General features: G+C 43.6%; 1 protein-coding gene across 12 annotated transcripts in view; it reads left to right on the top strand.

Moving 5' to 3' along the window:
• KMT2C (lysine methyltransferase 2C) overlaps nt 1-19,974 on the top strand; it is a 195,768-nt gene extending 175,794 nt beyond the window's left edge. For 9 of the 12 annotated variants that reach the window (XM_069006367.1, XM_069006372.1, XM_069006373.1 and 6 more), the window contains 18 exons: nt 860-2,554; nt 3,818-4,030; nt 4,424-4,588; nt 5,852-5,993; nt 7,127-7,274; nt 8,112-8,290; nt 8,385-8,539; nt 8,726-8,978; nt 9,564-9,703; nt 10,657-10,761; nt 12,599-13,718; nt 14,703-14,839; nt 15,001-15,143; nt 15,409-15,577; nt 16,453-16,569; nt 17,155-17,228; nt 17,618-17,726; nt 17,960-19,974. In XM_069006367.1, coding sequence (XP_068862468.1) covers nt 860-2,554; nt 3,818-4,030; nt 4,424-4,588; nt 5,852-5,993; nt 7,127-7,274; nt 8,112-8,290; nt 8,385-8,539; nt 8,726-8,978; nt 9,564-9,703; nt 10,657-10,761; nt 12,599-13,718; nt 14,703-14,839; nt 15,001-15,143; nt 15,409-15,577; nt 16,453-16,569; nt 17,155-17,228; nt 17,618-17,726; nt 17,960-18,052 — 5,157 coding nt within the window. In that variant the 3' untranslated portion in view covers nt 18,053-19,974. The remainder of the gene's footprint in view (nt 1-859; nt 2,555-3,817; nt 4,031-4,423; nt 4,589-5,851; nt 5,994-7,126; nt 7,275-8,111; nt 8,291-8,384; nt 8,540-8,725; nt 8,979-9,563; nt 9,704-10,656; nt 10,762-12,598; nt 13,719-14,702; nt 14,840-15,000; nt 15,144-15,408; nt 15,578-16,452; nt 16,570-17,154; nt 17,229-17,617; nt 17,727-17,959) is intronic. The other 3 variants (XM_069006379.1, XM_069006369.1, XM_069006368.1) reach the window with 2 other exon arrangements.
• Nucleotides 19,975-20,763: the final 789 nt, after the last annotated feature.

Below are 20,763 nucleotides of genomic sequence, written 5' to 3'. Positions count from 1 at the left end.
TGAGCTTTCTGGCTTATCCCTTGCCTCAGATAAAGGCGAGGGCTAGCAAACAATTAGAATTATGTTACAGAGTTTTTCCATCCCTGCATAAGTTGTTGGAGTCATAATCTAATGAGATTAGATTATGACTCTCTCTAGTGAGAGAGAGATTTCCCGTAATGTACGTATCATCAGCCAGTGGATTGCAAGTCCTTTTATTTTTTTAGAGACAAATTTAATTGGATATCTGCAGTGTTTCTGAAAGGCTCTTGCATGTCCAGTTGACAGTGTCACGTCCTTCCCTCGACTTCTGTTTGTCTAAACTAAAAGGCATAACTTGTAGTGTCCGCATTGAGTTTATTTTGGTCTTAAAATTTTAAATTTTCAAGCCAGAGTTGCATTTTCATCTGACATGAGATGTTTGAGGATCTGCCTGTGAACAACTGGGAATATCCATCACTGTTATCCTGCAAACTTTTCCTTTTGAGTTACATCTTTTAAAAATGTTGCTGATGTGTGAACATCATCCATCTCACTGTTTCCCTTTTCCTGTCAGTTCCCAACTGTTTGTATCCTGTGCATGGATGATAAGATCTGTAGGAGGACAAGGATCACTGCTGGTTTAGGTTTGTATATTCTCTAGCACAGTGCAGTCTTGATGTGTAATTAGAACTTTGAGGCGCTGCTGTTTTGTCTGAAGTCTTGGGACAGGGAGTATTTCTAATGAAATAATGGCTGTTTAGCATTAAAAACACTGCAGAAACGCTGTTTTGACCTGAGGTTCATTGTCTCCTGGAATTACAGTGGTGAGTTACATGGTTTATGCTGCTTACACAGCCTGTACGTGGCAGGGATGAATAATGACTGTTTCAATGTTTAGATCCGGAAGCAGCAGAAGGAGCACGCGGAGCTGATTGAGGAGTACCGGATCAAGCAGCAGCAGCAGCAGCAGTGTGGGATGGCTCCCCATTCCATAATGCCGGGGGTCCAGGCCCAGCCTCCCATGGTTCCAGGAGGAGCAGCACCAGCAATGAGTCAGCAGAGCTTCCCCATGGTGGCACAGCAGCTCCAGCATCAGCAGCACACAGTGGTGATGCCTGGGCAATCCAACCCCACCAGGATGGCAAATTTATCAGGATGGCAACCTCCAAGTGCCCCTGCGAGTCACATTTCCATGAATCCAGCAAGGATGCAGCCTCCAATGACACCACTGCCAATTACTCCTGGTACACCTGCTCCTGTGCCTGGCCCAAATGCAGCTGCACAGTCAGGGCCACCCCCAAGGGTGGAGTTTGAGGACAACAACCCTTTCAGTGAAAGTTTCCAGGAGCGGGAGCGGAAGGAGCGCTTACGGGAGCAGCAGGAGCGGCAGCGCATCCAACTGATGCAGGAGGTGGATCGACAGAGAGCTCTGCAGCAGAGGATGGAGCGGGAGCAGCACAGTATGATGGGGCCTGAGCTGAATAACAAAACATCCTTATCTCAGATACCTTTCTTCAATTCTGAGCTGCCTTGTGATTTCATGCAAACCCCACGGCCCCTGCAGCCGTCCCCGCAGCAGCAGCAGATGGGGCAGATCCTGCAGCAGGGTGCTGTGACCTCCCCTCCTGCCACCAATTTTCTGCAAAGCACAGAGCGAAGGCCAGTGGGACCTGCAGCTTTTGGATCTGATGCATCTGCTGTTCCAGGTGGATCCCCCAATTTCCATAATGTAAAACAAACTCATGGGAATCTCCCCGGGGCTGCCTTTACGCAGAACCAGGTCAGGCCTCCTTTTCCTTCTGCTGTACCTTCATCTCCGGTGCTGGGGAGTGGTGTCCCATGTGGGTCGGACACTGGTATGCCCCAGGCAGCAAACATCCCTGTGTCAGGCCAGTCTCTCATCCAGCTGTATTCTGACATCATCCCAGAAGAGAAAGGCAAAAAGAAAAGGATGCGGAAAAAGAAAAAGGACGATGATGCTGAGTCAGTAAAAGCCCCGTCAACTCCACACTCAGATATCACCCCACCATCAACCCCAACCATTTCTGATGCTACCTCCACCCCCACAGTGAACACCCCCAATGAGCCACGGCACCAGGATGAACAGGAGTCTGTGGAGTTAACGGGCCCCTCGACATCCAATGCAGGAGAGAGCCGGAGCTCCCCGGAGCTGGAGGGGAAGCTCCCCAGCAGCAGCAGCAGCAGCACGTCCCAGAAACAGCCCGGTGGGAATGCAGAGGCTGAAAAGACTAAAACAGACACACCTACCAGCCTCCAAGAAGTGAAACTGGAAAAGGCAGAAACTGATCAGTGCTCAGGTCAAGCTGAGCCTAAACCAGAAAATCCAAGCAGTATTAAGGTGGAGGAGGATAAGGTCACCTCACAGCCGACCTCTTCAGCTCCAAGTCCAGCACAGCCACCCAGTGTTCCAACAGCCAAAGGGGAGTCAGGGAATGAACTGCTGAAACATCTGCTAAAAAACAAGAAGTCCTCATCTCTTCTAAATCAGAAACCGGCAAACAGCGGCCGAGCAGAAGAAGAGGCTTCTGGGGATAAAAAGCTAGCAGAGAAGCAGAGTCCAGCTGAAGGAATGGTGAGCCTGGTACTGGTTTTGTTACACTCTGATCAGCAGCAGTCCTAGCCTAGTCTGTGCCTTACTGTGGGCATGTGTTGGGACATAACCTACCAGTATGAGGGTGGAGGGAACAGCTTTAAGGAACTTTTGCCTCTTTCCTGCCTCTTCTCCACAAGTAAATCACCTGTGCTAAAAAAAGAATAAATTTTAATATGACTTCTTAGGTCAGCATATTCAGAAATCACTGAAATGCAAAAAACCCCATTTTTCTACAGAAAATTGTCTTTAAGAATACCACTTCCTAATATTAAGGCAGGATTTTACAATATGATTCCTAATTACTCACTGGTACATGTCTGTACAGAACTTGGTGTGTCTGGGGGCTGCTTTCTCCTGTGACTCCATCTGAGTTGTCTGTATGATTTATTAATTTATAAGGTCCTTAAAAACAGACCTAAAGAAAAGTGCTTTCTGTGGAGGTAGGATATACTTTAGACTTAGAATTCTTGGTCATTTTATTGTAATCATAATCTCTGGTTTTGGGTTTTGAATGCCTAAACTCTAAATTGATTCTTAAAACAAAATTCAGGTGTACTTAAAAGGAATAAATACTCGTAAAAGTAATTGTGAGCAGCAGGTAATTTAAGTAAATGTTAAACATCTGCAGTAAAAACATGTGACAGGAATATTAGAATACTGGTGGTAGGGGTCATGTAGAGCTGTTTAAAATAATAATGGATTTTTAAAATAATGGACTTTTTTTTGGCTTGCCCCTGTAGCATTAGAGTCCCGTTCTGATCCCTTTTACCCAGCTATGCTTCCATGGGAAGAAAGGCTTTGCATATTTGTACTGGAAGTATTTAACCAAGTGGTACAATCCAGAAATGTTTCACAACACTTTTTTTTGCTTCTAACCTCAAAATACTTTTGTATTATATTAACTTCCACGCCTTTCCTCTGCCACCAAGTCTGTCTTTCATTAGGCCCTCATGAACATCTCCAGGGTTTCATGCCCATGTAACTGTATTTTAGGGGGTATTAAAAAGAGAATATTTCTGGCCTGTGAGATTTTAATGTTTTCAGATGTCAGTAGTGTTAATAGGAGGTCATAATTCTGTCTGTAGGGACAGTTCAGCAGTTCCACCTGCCAGTAAAATATGCTTTGTTTTCAGTGAGATTTACTACGCTGTGCCTGCGCTTGCAGAGTCGTGCACAGTAAATCGGAGTGCACTGTGTATTAACATGTCAAAATTTCTGCTGCACTTCCTTTTTTCACACCAGCAAACTGCAGGAGCCCAGATGCAAGGTCCATTTGGGTGCAGTAACAGCCAGCTCCAGAGAACAGATGTAGGACCTGAAACCAAGAAGCAGAGAAACAAGCGGGCTCAGAGGACAGGAGAGAAGGCAGCTCCTCGGTCCAAGAAAAGGAAAAAAGAGGAAGAAGAAAAGCAGGCTGTTTATCCTAATGCAGATACCTTCATCCAGCTGAAACAGGTGAGGGTGCAGGAGCTGGGAAGGGCAGTCCAGAGGATACGTGGAACAGTGGATTTCTCCTGATGGAAGTGAAGTTGATCATTAAGTTGAATTTTGAGCACAGGGTGGGGAAAATGAGAACTTCCACAAAATCAGGAACTTAAAGTTTGGGATTTGTTTAATTTTGGAAGGTGAGCTGACATGGTAGATAGTCCCAAAGCCACAGAGTTGCTGGCAGGGGGCTGGAGCTGAACAGGGACTGCATTCCTTAACAAACAGAGAGGCCTGTGTTTGACAGTTTCCTGACAGTGGATAAATTCCAGTTCTTCTTTTATATTAGAAATCACTCTACTGATTGGAACATTGCAGTGTTCTGTATTAAATTAATTTCTGGCTTTTTTTCTTTTAATACAGCAACTTTCTCTTCTGCCTTTGGTGGAACCAATAATTGGAGTGAGCTTTGCACACTTTCTCCCCTATGGCAGTGGCCAGCTAAATGGTGGAAATCGACTCATGGGAAGTTTTGGTAGCGCTACTCTTGATGGGGCTTCAGATTACTACTCCCAGCTCATTTACAAGGTATGGTTTTAATCTGGATTTCTGTTGTGTGCTCTCTGTGGGAAGAGAAGTCCATTATATTAGTTCTACTCATCAGAGTTCCTGCCTTTTATGCAACTAGAAGAAAAATAATCTTCTATTGCTATACTAGATAGTGCAGTGGTGAAACAGTCACCATTGTTTTACTCTCTGAAAGTGGAAATTGGTTCTGGAAACTGTGTTGTTGTAAACTAATTAAAAACTACAAATGCTCTTTTAACAAATGGATGCTAAATAATGAAAATGGTAATTGCAGTTTTGTGGAGCAGAAAAGACTGAATTCTCAGTACTTCGCAAAGTCATTGAAAGCATTAAAGCATTTCTTAATGTGAATAAAATAAGAAATAGACTTTTTCTCATTTGCCCACCAAGCCCTAACTAAGAACCTGAGAACTCAGAACAAAATAGACTGTTTCTTGATGAGTTAATAACCCACAGCATTTAAAATGCAGTCTCTGAGATCAGAGTGGCAATATTGGGAGGGCAGCAAGATACTGAACAGGCAGAATCAAGTTGCTGCTTGGATACCCTGATATAAAAACCTGTTACACCCAGTGAGTGGTGTTTTCTCCAGCCTTACACAGTGCATAAGCTGAGAATGGGACCTACAGAAATAGTTTTTGTGGTCAAAAGTAAGTAATGAGGAATAGCTTTGTAGGCATGCAGCAACAACAACAGATACTGAAGTTCTCATTTAGTTTCCATTTAACATATGGGCAGTTGAATAAACTGGTGAGAAGTAGCCCAGAGTGTGAACTTGCAGAGTATCTGCTGCTCCTTGGTAGCTGCTTCAGTGACAGCTACTCCTGTGCTGAACGTGAGGCAGCTTCTCCTTCAGTGACAACTGACTTGTTTGTGGTGCTGGAGAGTCACTGTGGTCTAGCTCTCTCAGCATGGAGTTGGGACCTTTGCTGAAACTGTAGGAACTCATTTGAAACTGTTCCTTAAAATGTTACTTGTGCGTTTTTGTAAACAGTTTAGCCACATTTTCTTTTGGTAATGTATTTGGCAATGTACTCATGTAAGCTGTTTCTCTGATACCACTGATACAAGAAAAGCCAATCACCGTGTCTTTTACAGTAGATACTTTCCTATATTTGGTCACATGCTTGGGCATCGACTGTGGCTGCTTGTCAGTGCTGCATTGAGGTGTAAAACTCTGAGTGGGTTACGCTGTCTGGTACTGGAACAAGGCAGGTTCTCTCCCTGTGTTCCATCCTGATGTTCTTTATTAATGTCATGCAGCAGAACAATCTGAGCAATCCCCCGACCCCCCCGGCCTCTCTCCCGCCCACGCCGCCGCCTGTGGCCTGCCAGAAGTTGGTAAACGGCTTCGCCACCACGGAGGAACTCGCTGGCAAGGCTGGAGTGCTGGGAGGCCACGATGGTAAGGGTCATGAGTGTTGGTACTGTCAAGTGAGTCCTTTTTGTAGCAAATGACAAAACAGATCTTGGAATCACAGAATAAACTGAGTTGGAAGGGGCCCACCAGGATCATCGAGTTCAGCTCCTGGCCCAGCACAGGACACCCCCAAGAGTCCCACCATGTGACCAAGAACGTTGTCCAAACACTTCTTGAACTCTGTCAGGCTGGTTCTGTGACCACTTTCCTGGGGAGCCTGTTCAGTGCCCAGCCACCCTCTGGGTGAAGAACCTTTTTCTGATATCCAACCTAAACATCCCCTGGCACAACTTCAGGCCATTCCCTCAGATCCCTGCACTGGTCACCAGAGAGAGGAGATCAGTGCCTGCCCCTCTGTATCCCATCATGAGGAGGCTGAAGGCTGCTGTGAGGTCTCCCCTCAGTCTCCTCCAGGTTATCTCCTAGGATGCTTCTCAGTTGTAGTACTGCTTTATAGAAACAAAATGCCCCAACTTTTTAAGGTTGTAATCATTACTACCCAGCAATATTTTACACCCATATAGTGTCAGGTGTTGGTGCCTTTGCCTTGTTCCCTTTCGAAAACATGTTGAGAGCTAGACACACTCTTAAGAAATGAAAAAGTAAACCTTAAGATCAGTAAGTAAACCTTTGGGTCCAGTACAAAGGACTGGCGTGAGCTCCTTGGTTGAGTGAGCTCAAAGCTGTCTATCCAGAATGTGTGCAGTCAGTATGTATTTCCTGATGTTTATAATTTGGACAGGTAAAATTGCTTTCTGTTCTTTCTACTGACTCCTTGTAAAGACTATTCAGTGATTAAAATCCTTTTTTTCATACCCCTTTTCCTTTGTTGTTACGAAAATGTTGATTTTTTGTACTTTTGTGGGTTTTTTAAAGTAAACAAACATCCTCTCATGGTGGCAGAAGACACACTCAAAAGCCTTTCAAGCCCTGTTCGCTCAAAATGTGCAGGTTTTTTGTAAAAATGGAAGTTAATCCTCAACAGTCACAATTTGTTGAACTCCCAAGTGTCTGAGAGTGGTGTCACCATCAGGCCCCACCCACACCCAGCGGGCAGCATGTCTGTCTCTGAAAGAGCTGCCCAGATGTCTCATTGTGCTGTGCCTTTCTGCTTTCAGTTACCAAAGCTCTGGGGCCAAAGCAGTTCCAGTTGCCTTTCAGACCACAAGATGATTTATTAGCCAGAGCAATGGCTCAGGGCCCCAAAACTGTGGATGTTCCCGCTTCACTTCCAACACCACCTCACAACAACCAGGAGGAGTTAAGGTAGGTTTTCCTTGATATCTTCAGAAAGGTATTTGGAGCAGATTCTGTGATCTTCCAGTGGATGAGACTGTGAAGGTGTGGAGAAACAAAATCCGTTGTGCACAGCCACAGAAGGGCAGAGAATGGAATGGCATCATTTTAACTCTTAACATTCCATGTGTAGAGAGCAGCATAGTGAAATAGGTGATTCAGGCCATTGCTAGACTCTAGATTCTGCTAAACTTTTAGGAACTCCTTACTTGGCACTCTTAAAAGTAGAAGAAAATGATACGAATAGGTATTTTTCCTGGAGCAGTGTGGGGCTGTAATGACAGGTGACTGCTGTAGCAGCAGCAGGACTGTGCAAGAGCCAGCCTGAACCTGCACAACTCCACTGAGTTTCCCAGGTGAGAAACACTGGTTGGAACGTGAGTCTCCTTGCAGAGATCTTCCCTTTTGCCTCCCTTGCACTTGCCTACCTGAAATATTGGTGTCTCTGAAACTCTGGAGCTTGTATATGGACAAAGGCCAGACAGATAAAATATTAAAATATCAAATATTAAATATTTTAATATTAAATACCAAATATTAAATGCTAATTTTTCACACTGGTAGATAGAGCCATGGGGAACAGAGGGTGTGGCTTTGTTAGTGTCTTTCTTCATGGATCTTTCCCAAGAAATGGAATAAGTGTGCAGTGGAATACGAGATACCCAGGAGTGACAGCTGACCACCTACTTGTGTTCCGTGACCCGTAGCAAGAAGCAAGTTCATTTTAGCTTCCTGTCACGATTTATAACTTTGGCTTACCAAAAGTTTAGTCCATTTCCAAAACAGCTTTTTTGGGTTTTGTTCTAGGGTTCAAGATCACTGTGAGGACAGGGACACTCCTGATAGCTTTGTTCCTTCTTCCTCTCCTGAAAGCGTGGTGGGAATGGAGATCAGTCGCTACCCAGACTTGTCAGTTGTAAAGGAGGAGAACCCAGAACCTGTCCCATCTCCCATCATTCCCATCCTACCCAGCAGCACTGGGAAAGGTGAGGCTGCAGCAGAGTGAATACAACTAGGATTGTTTTTTTCTATATTCCTGTAAGTGCAGGATTAACCTGCTGTATTGTGTTCTGTTTTCAGGTTCAGAAGCCAAAAGGAATTACATAAAATCAGAACCTGGTTCAGGAGCATTACCTGGTTCTGGCTTCTTTGCCTCCCAGCTTGGACCATCCCAGAATGGTCCTAAATCTGGCCTTATCTCTGTAGCAATTACTTTACATCCCACAGCTGCTGAGGTAAAAGGAATAAACTTGTATTACATACATAAAGTACAATAGCAGTTAATTTGGTTTATATATAGTGACTCTGAGGGGTTTACAGTGCAATAATGCTGCTGTTGCAATCTTCTAATAGTTTGTATTTCTGCTGTCTGAACTTCCTGTCAGATGTAAACAAAGGTTTGTTTTTATTACTGTTTTTAGAACATCAGTAGCGTTGTAGCAGCATTCTCCAACCTGCTCCACGTCAGAATTCCCAACAGTTACGAGGTCAGTAACGCTCCAGACATCCCATCCTCCATGGCAGCCACCAACACTCACAGAGGGAACCCATCTATGGACTACAGGCAGCACTTGCTCCTGCAGGGTCCCCAGGCAGGATCCATGGGACCTGCCAGGATCGTGGGGCCCTATGGACTGAAGCAGCCCAATGTGCCCTTCCCTGCCAACAGCAATGGTGAGTGGGCTTTAACTTCCAGGTGTTCAGTACCAGGCTTTAACCAAGTCAGTATTGATACATTTCAGCCTCATATAAATTCATGCTCTAGAGTTCAGTAGTTGATTCTTGTTCCAAATAAAACTTCTCTCTTCTTACATGATGATGTGGATGCTCCTGGATTTAACCATGAGTAGTTCTCATGCATCTCTGATTTCCATTATCTGTTTACATCACTTTCAGTGAGACATTTCTCCCATAACTCCTAATATTACTGGGTTTTGGGGGGGTTTTTGGTCCAGTCTGGTTTTAAATCCATCATTCAGAAAGATTGTTCCCATGCTGGAAAGCTTGACATGGTTATTTAAGCCTGTATTCCCGTGTTAGTTTATTTTGTCATTTTTACACAAGAATGTATTTTTTGCCTTGTTTACACAGTTGGTTTTGGTCTGATTTATACAATTTATCCATCAGGTAAAGGTTTAAAGCTCTCCTTCCATGCCCTGTCCAGGAGGATGCTAGTCCTCTAGACCAGTGAATAGTACTGTGATCTCTGATAAGTTTGGTTTGATTGATACAGCCTCTGACAGATAATCTGTTCCCTAGGTCTGGCTGGCTACAAGGATCACAGCCAGAACATGGCAGAAGGCTCAGCACTGAGGCCTCGCTGGTGCTCCCACTGCAAGGTCGTGGTTCTGGGCAGTGGGGTGAGGAAATCCTTCAAAGACCTGCCCTTCCTCAAACAGGTCAGTACTGAAGTGGGCAGGGCCCTGCACTCTGCTGGGGCTCCTTAAAGCAAGGGATAGCACAAAGTCCTGTTTGTCCTGCCAGCTGAGAGCACTTCCAGCTGCCTGTGTAGTCCCCCATCCCTGTGTGGCCTAATTCAGGGTGGGACATTCAAGCACATTTGCAGTACAGCTCAAAAATGGCAAAGTTGTTATTACTGATACAAAATGAATTCCAGTACGTTTCATAAAATAGGTCCCCATCTATGGGAGTTTCCAAAGTTCTGCTACCAACCCCCTTCCCTGCCCTCTTCAGGGACCTCCATTCAAAAAAAACTCCTTTGTGAGGCAGCCATGTTGCTGTGTCAGGAATTACTGTAAGAGCAGGAATACTTGAACTCCTTTTGGGCAGGAATCAGATTTCAGTCACAATCTCTTGTCCTTACACTGGGAACTGTCGTTCCTTCAAAAAGTGCCATTGCTCTTCAGTGACCAGGAGGTGACTACACCACAAAGACATAGCCAGAACTTGCATAGAGGAAAGAGTTCATGCAGGCAGGAATGCACTGAATTCTCTGTAAGGTTTTGCAGATGGATCAGTAGATAAAACAGTGTGATCTGGCTTTGATTAGGCTGAAGTGAGACATTCTTTTGCCATCTAAAGATAAAAGAAAATGGATTTTGCTTTGCAAGAGTGCCTATGGAGCAGATGGGTGCATGGTGTAGAATGCTTTATTTTGATTGTTAAACTTCTGTGAAAGGCAGGAAATGCTGAAGAACAAGGGTGTAGGTGGTGGCAATGTTAGATCTGTCAAATAATCAAGTATTTATATCACAGCATCGCTCATTATTTCACAAATGTTCTACAAATAAAAGAGTTTTCAGCCAGATTGGAAGACTTGTTTCATTACACTTACTATGTGAAAAATGGTATTAAAATGCACTTTTGGTACTCTTCTGTGTTTGATTCCCAGGATTCCCAAGAAGGCTCAGATAAAATGAAGGACATTGTATTCTGTAGCAACAACTGCTTTGTTCTTTATTCAGCAGCTGTGCAAGCAAAAAACTCAGAGAACAAAGTAAGTATCAAACATTGTCAGACCCAAGTGAGCTGAAATTATTGCAGCTGTTTGTTGGAGAACAGAAAGGGGGCAAGGGGGAAGCTTGCATTTCACTGGGGAGGTTTATAAATTAATTGCTCTATATTCAGATGTTGAGATTCTGAACCAGTAGTGTGAAATAAAAATCATATTTGCAGAACTTTCTGTCTGACAGAGCCATGGCAGAAAAGTCTCCACCTTTGGCTGCCCTCCCAGGCTTTGAAGATGCAGTCTCAAAGCCATTCTCTGGGCATTGTACACAACCACAGACATGTTTTTAGGGGGTGTATCCTGCACTTGGATTTGGCTTATATGGTTAAAAAAAAAAATTACAACTGTGAAAATAATACCTGAGCAGCAAGTTTGCAAAAGGAGTTTCATTTGTTCAGTGTAACTGGGAAAACACAATCCTGTTCCCTGACTTTATTTGGGCAAGGCTGCCCTTCTAAAGCTTTGATACCAAAACAGTAAGGAGCCTGTGAGCTGACAGTGACCAGCAAAAGGAGGTTCTGATTACTGGAGAAGGACATTTGAAGAAGTTCCTTCAATTGAAAGTGGAATTAGGCCATGGAATTTTCTCAGGTGGTAGGGGATATTGTGCTGTAGTTCTCTACCTGCAGACACTGCAAGGGGTGTCTGACACCTGAGAGAAATGGGGCATCATTTTGTACTGTGTCCAGGGTCAGAGGAAGGTGAACTTAAATTTATCTAATTATTCAGTCATTAAAAGTGACATAGTCTTCACTCAAGACTGAATGATCCTGCTGAGTTTCTCACAGTTAAAATTTTTTGAGTACTTTTAACTAACTTGTCTTCTGTTGTTTCTAGATCAAATGTGCCTTTTTTCCCCTAAACCATTGGACAGAACAGGCCATGTCCTTCAAGCTTTACCTAATTAATGTGTTCTCATAGTCTTGTATAGACTGTATAGTTTGAAGTCTTCCTTCAAGAGCATCCTACTTACTTTCTCAGGAGAAATTGAACAAAAAAAATGCAACCCTGGAGAAGATAACTGTGTGTACATCCACATCCTTTTAGTGTCCTGTGTAGCTCATTTTCAGTTGTATATAAACAGGGTAACATTCCTCTACAAGTGCATCAGCATGTACCTAATTAAGTTAATTAAATGTCATGTTCAGCCTCTTGATCCTTTAATTTACTCTTTCAAGATTAATCACACAAACCACATTAAGCACTTCATAATCTAAACTTCTTTGTTGTTCTTGTTTTCTCTCTTAGGTTTGTTTTTTCACAAATCTCTGCAGGTGTAATTCTTGTTTACTGTGACTGAATAGTTCAAGTCCTCAAGGTGTATCTAATCCAGAGCCCTGCAGGAATTTCTCCTCACTTGTTTCCAGGAAAAAAATATGTGGCATTAGTTCTAAATTTTCTGCTTGTACTGAACACCAGATTCTTATGCTTTAAATTAGTTCTGTGACCCATATTTTAAGGTTACTTTGTGTTGTAACAAAACTTTCTAAGAATTTCTGAGAACTAAAGCTGGCAGTTTGTTCACTGAGGGCAGTTGAGGAGTTTTGCATTCATTCAGAACTTGGACAAAGGATTATCTGTGCTTTCTCTCATGTGTTAAAGGGCACCACGTTCTGGGTAGGCTGGGAGAATCTCCTGTTCCAAATCCCGGCCCAAGCTGTGGTAACATGGGTCAGGATAATTTCCGTCTTTCTCTGTTGCTGCATCTTGATTTGAGGCATTTGGAGAAGCCTCTCCTGTACTGAGCTGCCCTTGTTTTCAGGACACGTTTAATGGTTAACAACTTTGGTATCTTTTTCTTAAAGAGTTTTCTGTTGATTATCAGGAATCGGTCCCAGCCCTGCCACAGTCACCGATGAAGGAGAGGCCACCCAAAGCATTCCATCAGTACAGCAACAACATCTCCACTTTGGACGTCCACTGTCTGCCTCAGCTGCAGGAAAAGGTTTCTCCACCCTCATCACCCCCCATCATGTTCCCCCCTGCATTTGAAGCAGCCAAGGTAGAGGCAAAACCGGATGAGCTGAAGGTAACGGTGAAACTCAAACCCAGGTTAAAAGCAATACACAGCAGTCTGGAGGACTGCCGGCCTCCCAGTAAGAAATGGAAAGGGATGAAATGGAAAAAATGGAGCATTCAGATTGTGATTCCTAAAGGATCATTCAAACCTCCTTGTGAAGAAGAAATAGATGAGTTTCTTAAAAAACTGGGCACAACCCTTAAACCAGATCCTGTGCCTAAAGACTACAGGAAATGTTGCTTCTGTCATGAGGAAGGCGATGGATTAACTGATGGACCAGCAAGGCTTCTCAACCTGGATTTAGACCTTTGGGTCCATTTGAACTGTGCTCTTTGGTCTACAGAAGTCTATGAGACACAAGCTGGTGCCTTAATAAATGTGGAACTAGCACTGCGGAGAGGCCTGCAGATGAAATGCATGTTCTGTCACAAAATGGGTGCCACCAGCGGTTGCCACAGGTTAAGGTGCACCAATATTTATCACTTTACCTGTGCCATTAAAGCACAATGCATGTTTTTCAAAGACAAGACCATGCTTTGCCCCATGCACAAACCAAAGGGAACTCATGAGCAGGAGCTGAGTTACTTCGCAGTGTTCCGGAGGGTGTACGTGCAGCGTGACGAGGTGCGGCAGATCGCCAGCATCGTCCAGCGCGGGGAGCGCGACCACACCTTCCGTGTGGGAAGCCTCATTTTCCATGCCGTGGGCCAGCTGCTGCCACAGCAGATGCAGGCCTTCCACTCCTCCAAAGCCCTCTTCCCCGTGGGCTACGAGGCCAGCCGGCTGTACTGGAGCATGAGGTACGCCAACAGGCGCTGCCGCTATCTCTGCTCCATCGAGGAGAAGGACGGGCTCCCGCTCTTCGTCATCAAGGTGGTGGAGCAGGGCCATGAAGATCTGGTCCTGACTGATACAACACCTAAAGGTAAATTTTGTGAGCTAAGATGGTGAATTTGTGGGTTGGCTGTTCATTGGGGTACTGCTGATTCCTGTGGTACGAGACCTGTTTGAAACAACTGTTGCAGGCGCTGTTCTAATGTAATGTTTATAGTGAGCTTCCAAGGCCCATTTTTAATACCGTGCTGTGAAGACTCTGGACACCTCTAAAGAAATTGTATAAGCTGCAGATCAGAAGAATTGTTCCAAGTCCACAGAGGAGACCCAAGATTGAGTATTGAAAATGAATTAAAGCAGTAGGAAAGTCAGCGCAGGTTTCCTTTCATGAAAAGTGACTTTGTTTAAATACAGAGCCATTGCTCAGTTCTCTTCAAATCAGCTGGGCTCAAGTTAGGGAGCTCTAAAAACAGCTGAGTGACCATGTTGTTCTCAGAGTGGGTAATGTCTCTGTCAGGGTTATGAATGTCAGTGTGTCCATAAACATATGGGCAGGTCTTGGAAATCAGCTTGTGGATGTGCTGGAGGCCTGTAACCGTCCGGGTCTTGAGGCCTTGGTGCTGTGGGTGTCAATATCCTCAGCCCCACTCTGCCCAGTCAGACCAGTGCCAGGGAGTTGCCCACAGAGAACAAGCACTGACTACAAACAATCAGTGAAAATAGATTATATCATGTACTTGCAGAAAATCCTACTTTTGCAGGATTTCTCAAGAGAACCTGTCCGTGTTCTTGTCAGAGGACTGGAAGTTTCCATGCTGAGAACACTGAAAGCTTCATTTCTGAGAACTGAGGGTGCAGAATCAATGGTGTGTTTATTTGGGATTTGTTCAGTCCCAAAAATTAGCAACTCACCAAATCATTCTCCACTTCACTTTTTAGATCCTGGCCTGTTTGTATAGGCAGTCAAAGACAAAAGCTTTCTCAGTACTGAGTTCTGGTTCCCATATCCTCAGGCATTTGGTTTTTTGTCTTTTATTTTTTTGATGACTGTAATTCTCTCCTGATGGTTGTGTAGGTGTGTGGGATAAAATCTTGGAGCCCGTTGCTTCTGTTAGAAAAGAATCTGAAATGCTCCAGCTGTTCCCCGGCTATCTGAAGGGTGAAGACCTCTTTGGTTTGACAGTCTCTGCAGTGGCCAGGATTGCAGAATCGGTGAGTTCACCACCCCAGTTCTTGCTGGATCATCCCAGTTGCTGGCTAGGCACACGAGAAGGGGAGCAGAAAGAAGTGTGGAAAAGTAAACCTTTCGTTAGACACATAATTAAACACATAATTATTTGTAATTTTTTTCTTTTTCTCTCTCTTTTTTGCAGCTGCCAGGGGTTGAGGCCTGTGAGAACTACACTTTCCGCTATGGCCGAAACCCCTTAATGGAACTTCCTCTTGCCATCAACCCCACGGGCTGTGCCCGTGCCGAGCCTAAAATGAGTACCCATGTCAAGAGGTTTGTGTTAAGGTATTTTGTTTTAATTTCACATAGTACAGCCCAGGGTTTATAGGCTGCTTTAGGGTTATTTGTGCTTTTCGTCTGCTGCTTACAAACCCTGTCGTCCTTGGCTGTGAATGTGCATGCCCCGGTCAGAGGAACTGCTTTGTGTCACTGCTAGCTGGCTTTAAGTGTCTGTATGTCTGAGAGGATTTTTAATGGGTTTCCTGGCTGTTTTCAGAGAAATCTTCAGTTTTTCTTGTATTCTTTCCTGTTACATGCCCAATTCCTACAGGCCTCACACCTTGAATAGCACCAGCACATCGAAGTCCTTTCAGAGCACAGTCACGGGGGAGCTGAACGCGCCTTACAGCAAACAGTTCGTCCATTCCAAGTCCTCTCAGTACCGCAAGATGAAAACCGAGTGGAAATCCAACGTGTACCTGGCTCGCTCTCGCATTCAGGTCAGTTCCCACAGCGGAAAATGGATATTTAGAAAATCACATATGCTGTTATTCATACCTGTTTTACAGCTGAATTCTGTAGATGTCATATTTTATATATAATTATTTGTATAAATCTAGATTAAAATTTGAAACTAAACCTGTTGGAAAATTCTGTCCAGTCTCGTCCCAAAATCAGCAATTTTTACGTGGCACATCAATTGCATAGATTTACCTTAAGTAAGATTTCTTTCCAATTATAAATGTCTTAAAAATTCATTTGTTAAAGTCATCTAGAAAAATGGGTTTTTCAGGTTTTGGGATGTTCTGGGGGTTTTAACCTATTTCTCAAAACCTTAGTAAAACTTAATAAAAATAGAAATACACAGTGGAAGCATGAGATGCTCAGGCCAAGCTGATGAAGTGGTACAAGACCAGCAGGAAAATCTCAGTGCTTGCTTGCCCTTGTAACTATATGAAATCTGTTGATTTATGTGAGGCTGCTGGTTTGCCCCACAGAATGTTTTGGAAAAGCTTTGTCACTAATCTGGCTGTGTGTGGACACGGTTGTTGTTTATTTTAGGTTGGACTTCGCCATGCCTGGGTTCCTCTCAGGTGTCTCTGGTCTAGCACGACCCACTTTTATTTCTCAGTGAATCTATAGCCTTTGCACAGTCAGGTGTCAGAGGGGTAAGAGCAGCTTTCTTACTGAGACAGCAGCTGAGTTTTCTTGGATCTCTGTGAGGCTGGATTCTGCATTGGGCTGTTAAAGCATCAGTTACTCTTCAGTGCTGCTTCCCTCTCTTCAACTACTTCCCTTTCCACTGTGGGTTTGGGGAATGGTGAGGAACACAGTGTGAGTGTGAAGTTGCTAACTCCCAATGTACTTTCTGTAGGGCCTGGGTTTATATGCTGCTCGAGACATTGAAAAGCACACAATGGTCATTGAATATATCGGAACAATTATCCGCAATGAGGTAGCAAACAGGAAGGAGAAGCTCTATGAATCTCAGGTAAGGTTGGTTGTTCATTCTCTTTTTCCCCTTCCCCATTCAGACATTCATACAACAAAACAAATGCTGTTGTGCCTGATGAATTCAGGTCCCCTGATTTGTTTTCTGCTGTGCCATAAATGCCGTAAAAATACAACCAGAGGAATACACAGGGATTGTTATTAGAGTATTTCAGTGTTTAATAAATCTCACAGCACCCTGGCCAGGTAGGGAGGACACAGCTCTGGCAGAGGTGTTAGGACCTCAGTTTTTAATGAGAACTTCTTAAATTTAAAGCCAATTCCTTTGTGTGACTTGATGGCATTGTAACAGTTAGTGCCTGTCTGGGAAGCACTCAAATATCCTGGATGAAAGGCAGTATGGAAATTCTCAGGAGAACCTGAATTGGTTTGTGTTTATGACCCATCATCCCTCAGAAACCCGTGGGGATACAGGCAGTACATGACAGTGCTTTCCCTCATGAGCCCGGGGGCAGTGCCTGATCTGGAATGCAGGAGGGCACTGGGAGCTGGCCCATGTTGTTGGTTCATCACTGGCAATGCAGTAAAACTTCACCAGAGTTCTTGTCCCACTTGTGCCTTTCAGAACCGTGGCGTGTACATGTTCCGCATTGACAACGACCACGTCATCGACGCCACTCTGACGGGAGGCCCTGCAAGGTGGGTGGCCCTGGAGGGGTCCCTGACATCCTCCTGGGGCATCCCCCACCTTGGCTTGGGGCTGTTGGAGGCTCTGAGTTTGTGGGGTTTCTTTTCTGAGCTGGTGCATTCAAACTGTCCCAGCTGTCTCTCTTCCATCAGCTTTGCTCATCTTTCATTGACATTTCATGGCAGCTATGAAGAAAAGAATTTTTTTTGATCCTCGATTTTTTTTTGACACTTGATTTTTTTTCATGTTTCTTTACCTAGAAAAAGTACAGAGTAATGTAATTACAAGTGAAAAGGCGGTGAGCCCGTGGAGCTATGGCCATCCTGAGGTTTGGTTCAGATCTGCCTCAAGGGGATGGGTGTTCCTAAAAGGTTTCATCTGTCCCACTCTTCCTTTGTAGGTACATCAACCATTCATGTGCGCCCAACTGCGTGGCTGAGGTGGTCACTTTTGAGAGAGGACACAAAATTATCATCAGCTCCAGCAGAAGAATCCAGAAGGGAGAAGAGGTAGGGCAGGTTCTGGCTTTACACCCCTCTTGCCACGTGCATCCATTCATGATTTCTGGCCAGTGGCACAACTTGTTTATGCTGGGAGGAGGTGACATTTCCCTTCCCCTTTCCTGTAAAACTGTCCCCTTACAGTGCAGCCTCTGCTGTGTTCTGCTGTTAACCTGTAGCTATAGGGAAAGCTGTAGCAAATCCCAGCTGTTCCATAACCACTCTCCTGCCTCTCTTTCCAGCTTTGCTATGACTATAAGTTTGATTTTGAAGATGACCAGCACAAGATTCCATGTCACTGTGGAGCTGTAAACTGCCGAAAGTGGATGAACTAGAATGCATTCCTTGCTGTCTTTGAGGGTTGCTTGTCCCTAGGAAGAAGTGATTCACATTTTGATTTTGTCGACAGAAAATTGTTGCCTTTCTGAAGGGGGAAAAAAAAATCACTTCTGGAAATACAGATTGCTACACAAGTATTTAAAAAGAAAAGGAAAAAAAAAAAAAAAGGAAAAATAACCCACAAACCAACAAGCACCAGAAGCAAGCCGGCAAAATCTGAAGCTGACTTTCCAGACACGTGGAGGTGAAACTGAGTTAACAGAATGGTCCAGCACTTTTGTTTTTGAGCTCACTAAGGAGAAACTGTTTAACTTGGGCAAAGAACCGCTGGCTGACCTGCAGGAGGGCAGGTGGCCACTATGAATGTAAGACTGAAATCACCAGCGAAAGGGAGAAGTCCAAAGTGCTGGCCACAGCCTTATTTGATAAAGGGGCAGGCCCTCTAATTAAAGAAAAAATTTTAAATAAAAGTAGACACCACTGAACAAGGAATGTACTGAAACGACTTCCTTAGGGATAGAGCTAAGGGAAAAAATAACTTGCACTAAAATACATTTAAATACTTGATTCCATGAGTCAGTTTATTGTAGTTTTTGATTTCTGTAAAATAAGAGAACCTTTTTGTATTTATTATTGAATAAGTGAATGAAGCTATTTTTAAAAAGAAAGTTAGAAGAAAGCCAAGCTGCTGCTGTTACCTGCAGAACTAACAAACTCTGTTACTTTGTATAAAAGTGTAAATATTTTGAGAAAAAAAAAATACAGTATAAAAATAGTTATTGACCAAATGCTACCAGACTCTGCAGCAGTTCGGGTGCTTATTCTCAAACGTTGATAGGGATGTTACAATACGATCTCATGTGCTCACGGACATGTGATTCCCAGTTCGGAATAACCAAAATCTCAATTTAAAGAGAGGGGTTTTGTATGTTTAAAGCAGTCTCAACTGTGGTCTTATGAGAATTTTTTTAAGTAAACCTTAAGCCTGGTAAAGGCATGTATATTACAACTCTGACTTTTGTAGATGTTTGGGTAATTTAGATTAATTTTATTTGTATTATATTGTTGCATCCCTATTTCTTAAGTCAGGTTTTTTTGTGCTTACAATTTGTGATAACTGTGAATAACTGCTAAAACCACCCAAAATAGAGGCTGGACATGGTTTTTTTTTCTTCAGCAAAAGTAGTCAAGGATTAGGTGACTGTTCAGCCTACATTAAATCATGTAAACAGCATAGAATCAGTTGGAGCTTCAGTCTGATGCGATAGCCTTCTTAAAAGGAAAACAAGGAAAAAAATTAGGTGTAATGTGCTTGCAGCTGCAGGACTCTGGCAATAGGGTTTTGGAAAATGTAATTTAAAGATGTGTTTGTATGGATTGTTTTTGTTTACATTTCTTTAAAAAAATAAACACTGTTTTGTGTTTGCTTGTAGAAATTTAATCAGCATTTTGAACCAGGTTAGCTTTTTATTTTGTACTTAAAATTCTGGTACTGACACTTCACAGGCTAAATATTAAAAAAAAAATGAAGTTTTTTTTTTTGTGTGCACAATTAAAGTGGACTGTAAACTGTTGGTATATTCAGTAATACAGTTCTGAACTTGTAATGTATATGGCATGATGTATTTTTATCTTACAGAATAAATCAATTGTATATATTTTTCTCTTGATAAATAGCTGTATTAAATTGTTTCTTGAATATTTTTCTTCTCTTGTACAATATTCCAACATCCTACCAGTATTTGTCCTACAGTTTTTTCTGTTCTGTATAATAGTATCTAATGTTGGCAAAAAAAATACAAAAACACCACAAAAAAAAGAATTTTTTGAAGTATACAGAGTGTTATGGGTTTTGGAATTTGTGGAAACAGATTTAGAAGATCAGCATTTACGAATAAAAATATTTTACATCTATAAAGTGCATCCTCCTGTTGTCATTTGATGTGTCTGGTTTCTGCTTCTTCCAGGATTTGTGTCTGCTTCCACCAGGGAGAAGCATGTGCCTTCCCTGTTCTCCAGTGCAAGTTGCATCCTAACTTTCACAGTGGGTGCCACAGCCTCATCTCAACCCATCAGTCTGAACACTTAACACCCTCTCCAGTCTCCTCCATCCTGCAGGAGGGGGGAGTGAGCAAAGGAGTGGGGTTGAACCTTGATATTGCCGCTGTGGTGTTGCTGGACTCCAGAGACATTCCCAGCAAGCTCTCAGCACGGTCCAGGCTAAAAAAAGGTTCCAAGACACATCACAGAGCAGCAGGAAGCAGCCAGGCCCGAGCTCTTCCCTGGTGTTATTGATTTGTCTGCTCCTGTGGCAGCCACAGCCACCACCCACTCCAGGAGCCAGCGAGGAGGTACTGGACACAGGGGCTTAAAAATCAGCCCCAGGCAGAGTTTCTTTCTTCACAGATAAATTCTCAGTATGATAGCAGGAAGCTGAGTGCTGTGACAGCACCTCCCATGGGATGAGGTTTTTCCTTCTGTGCTTCCTATTCACCAAAGCCCCTAGTCACTCAAATACAGGGCAAAACTCCAAATTCCTGCTTACACCAAGTAGCCCAGCTCAGAACAGGCCCTGGCCCAGGGCTGGGTTTTCCCGGCCAAGATCTCTCACCTGAGTGATGGCCTCGCTGTGTGGCTGCACCATATCTGTCTGTGGCCAGGAATTCCCTGCAGGAGTAACTGACACCATCCAAAAGTCCATCACCTC

Source organism: Aphelocoma coerulescens, chromosome 2 (genome assembly GCF_041296385.1).
Source record: "Aphelocoma coerulescens isolate FSJ_1873_10779 chromosome 2, UR_Acoe_1.0, whole genome shotgun sequence".
NCBI classification, from domain to species: Eukaryota; Metazoa; Chordata; class Aves; order Passeriformes; family Corvidae; genus Aphelocoma; species Aphelocoma coerulescens.
The sequence above is the reverse complement of the archived record's forward strand: the minus strand, read 5'-3'. Positions and strand labels throughout refer to the sequence as shown.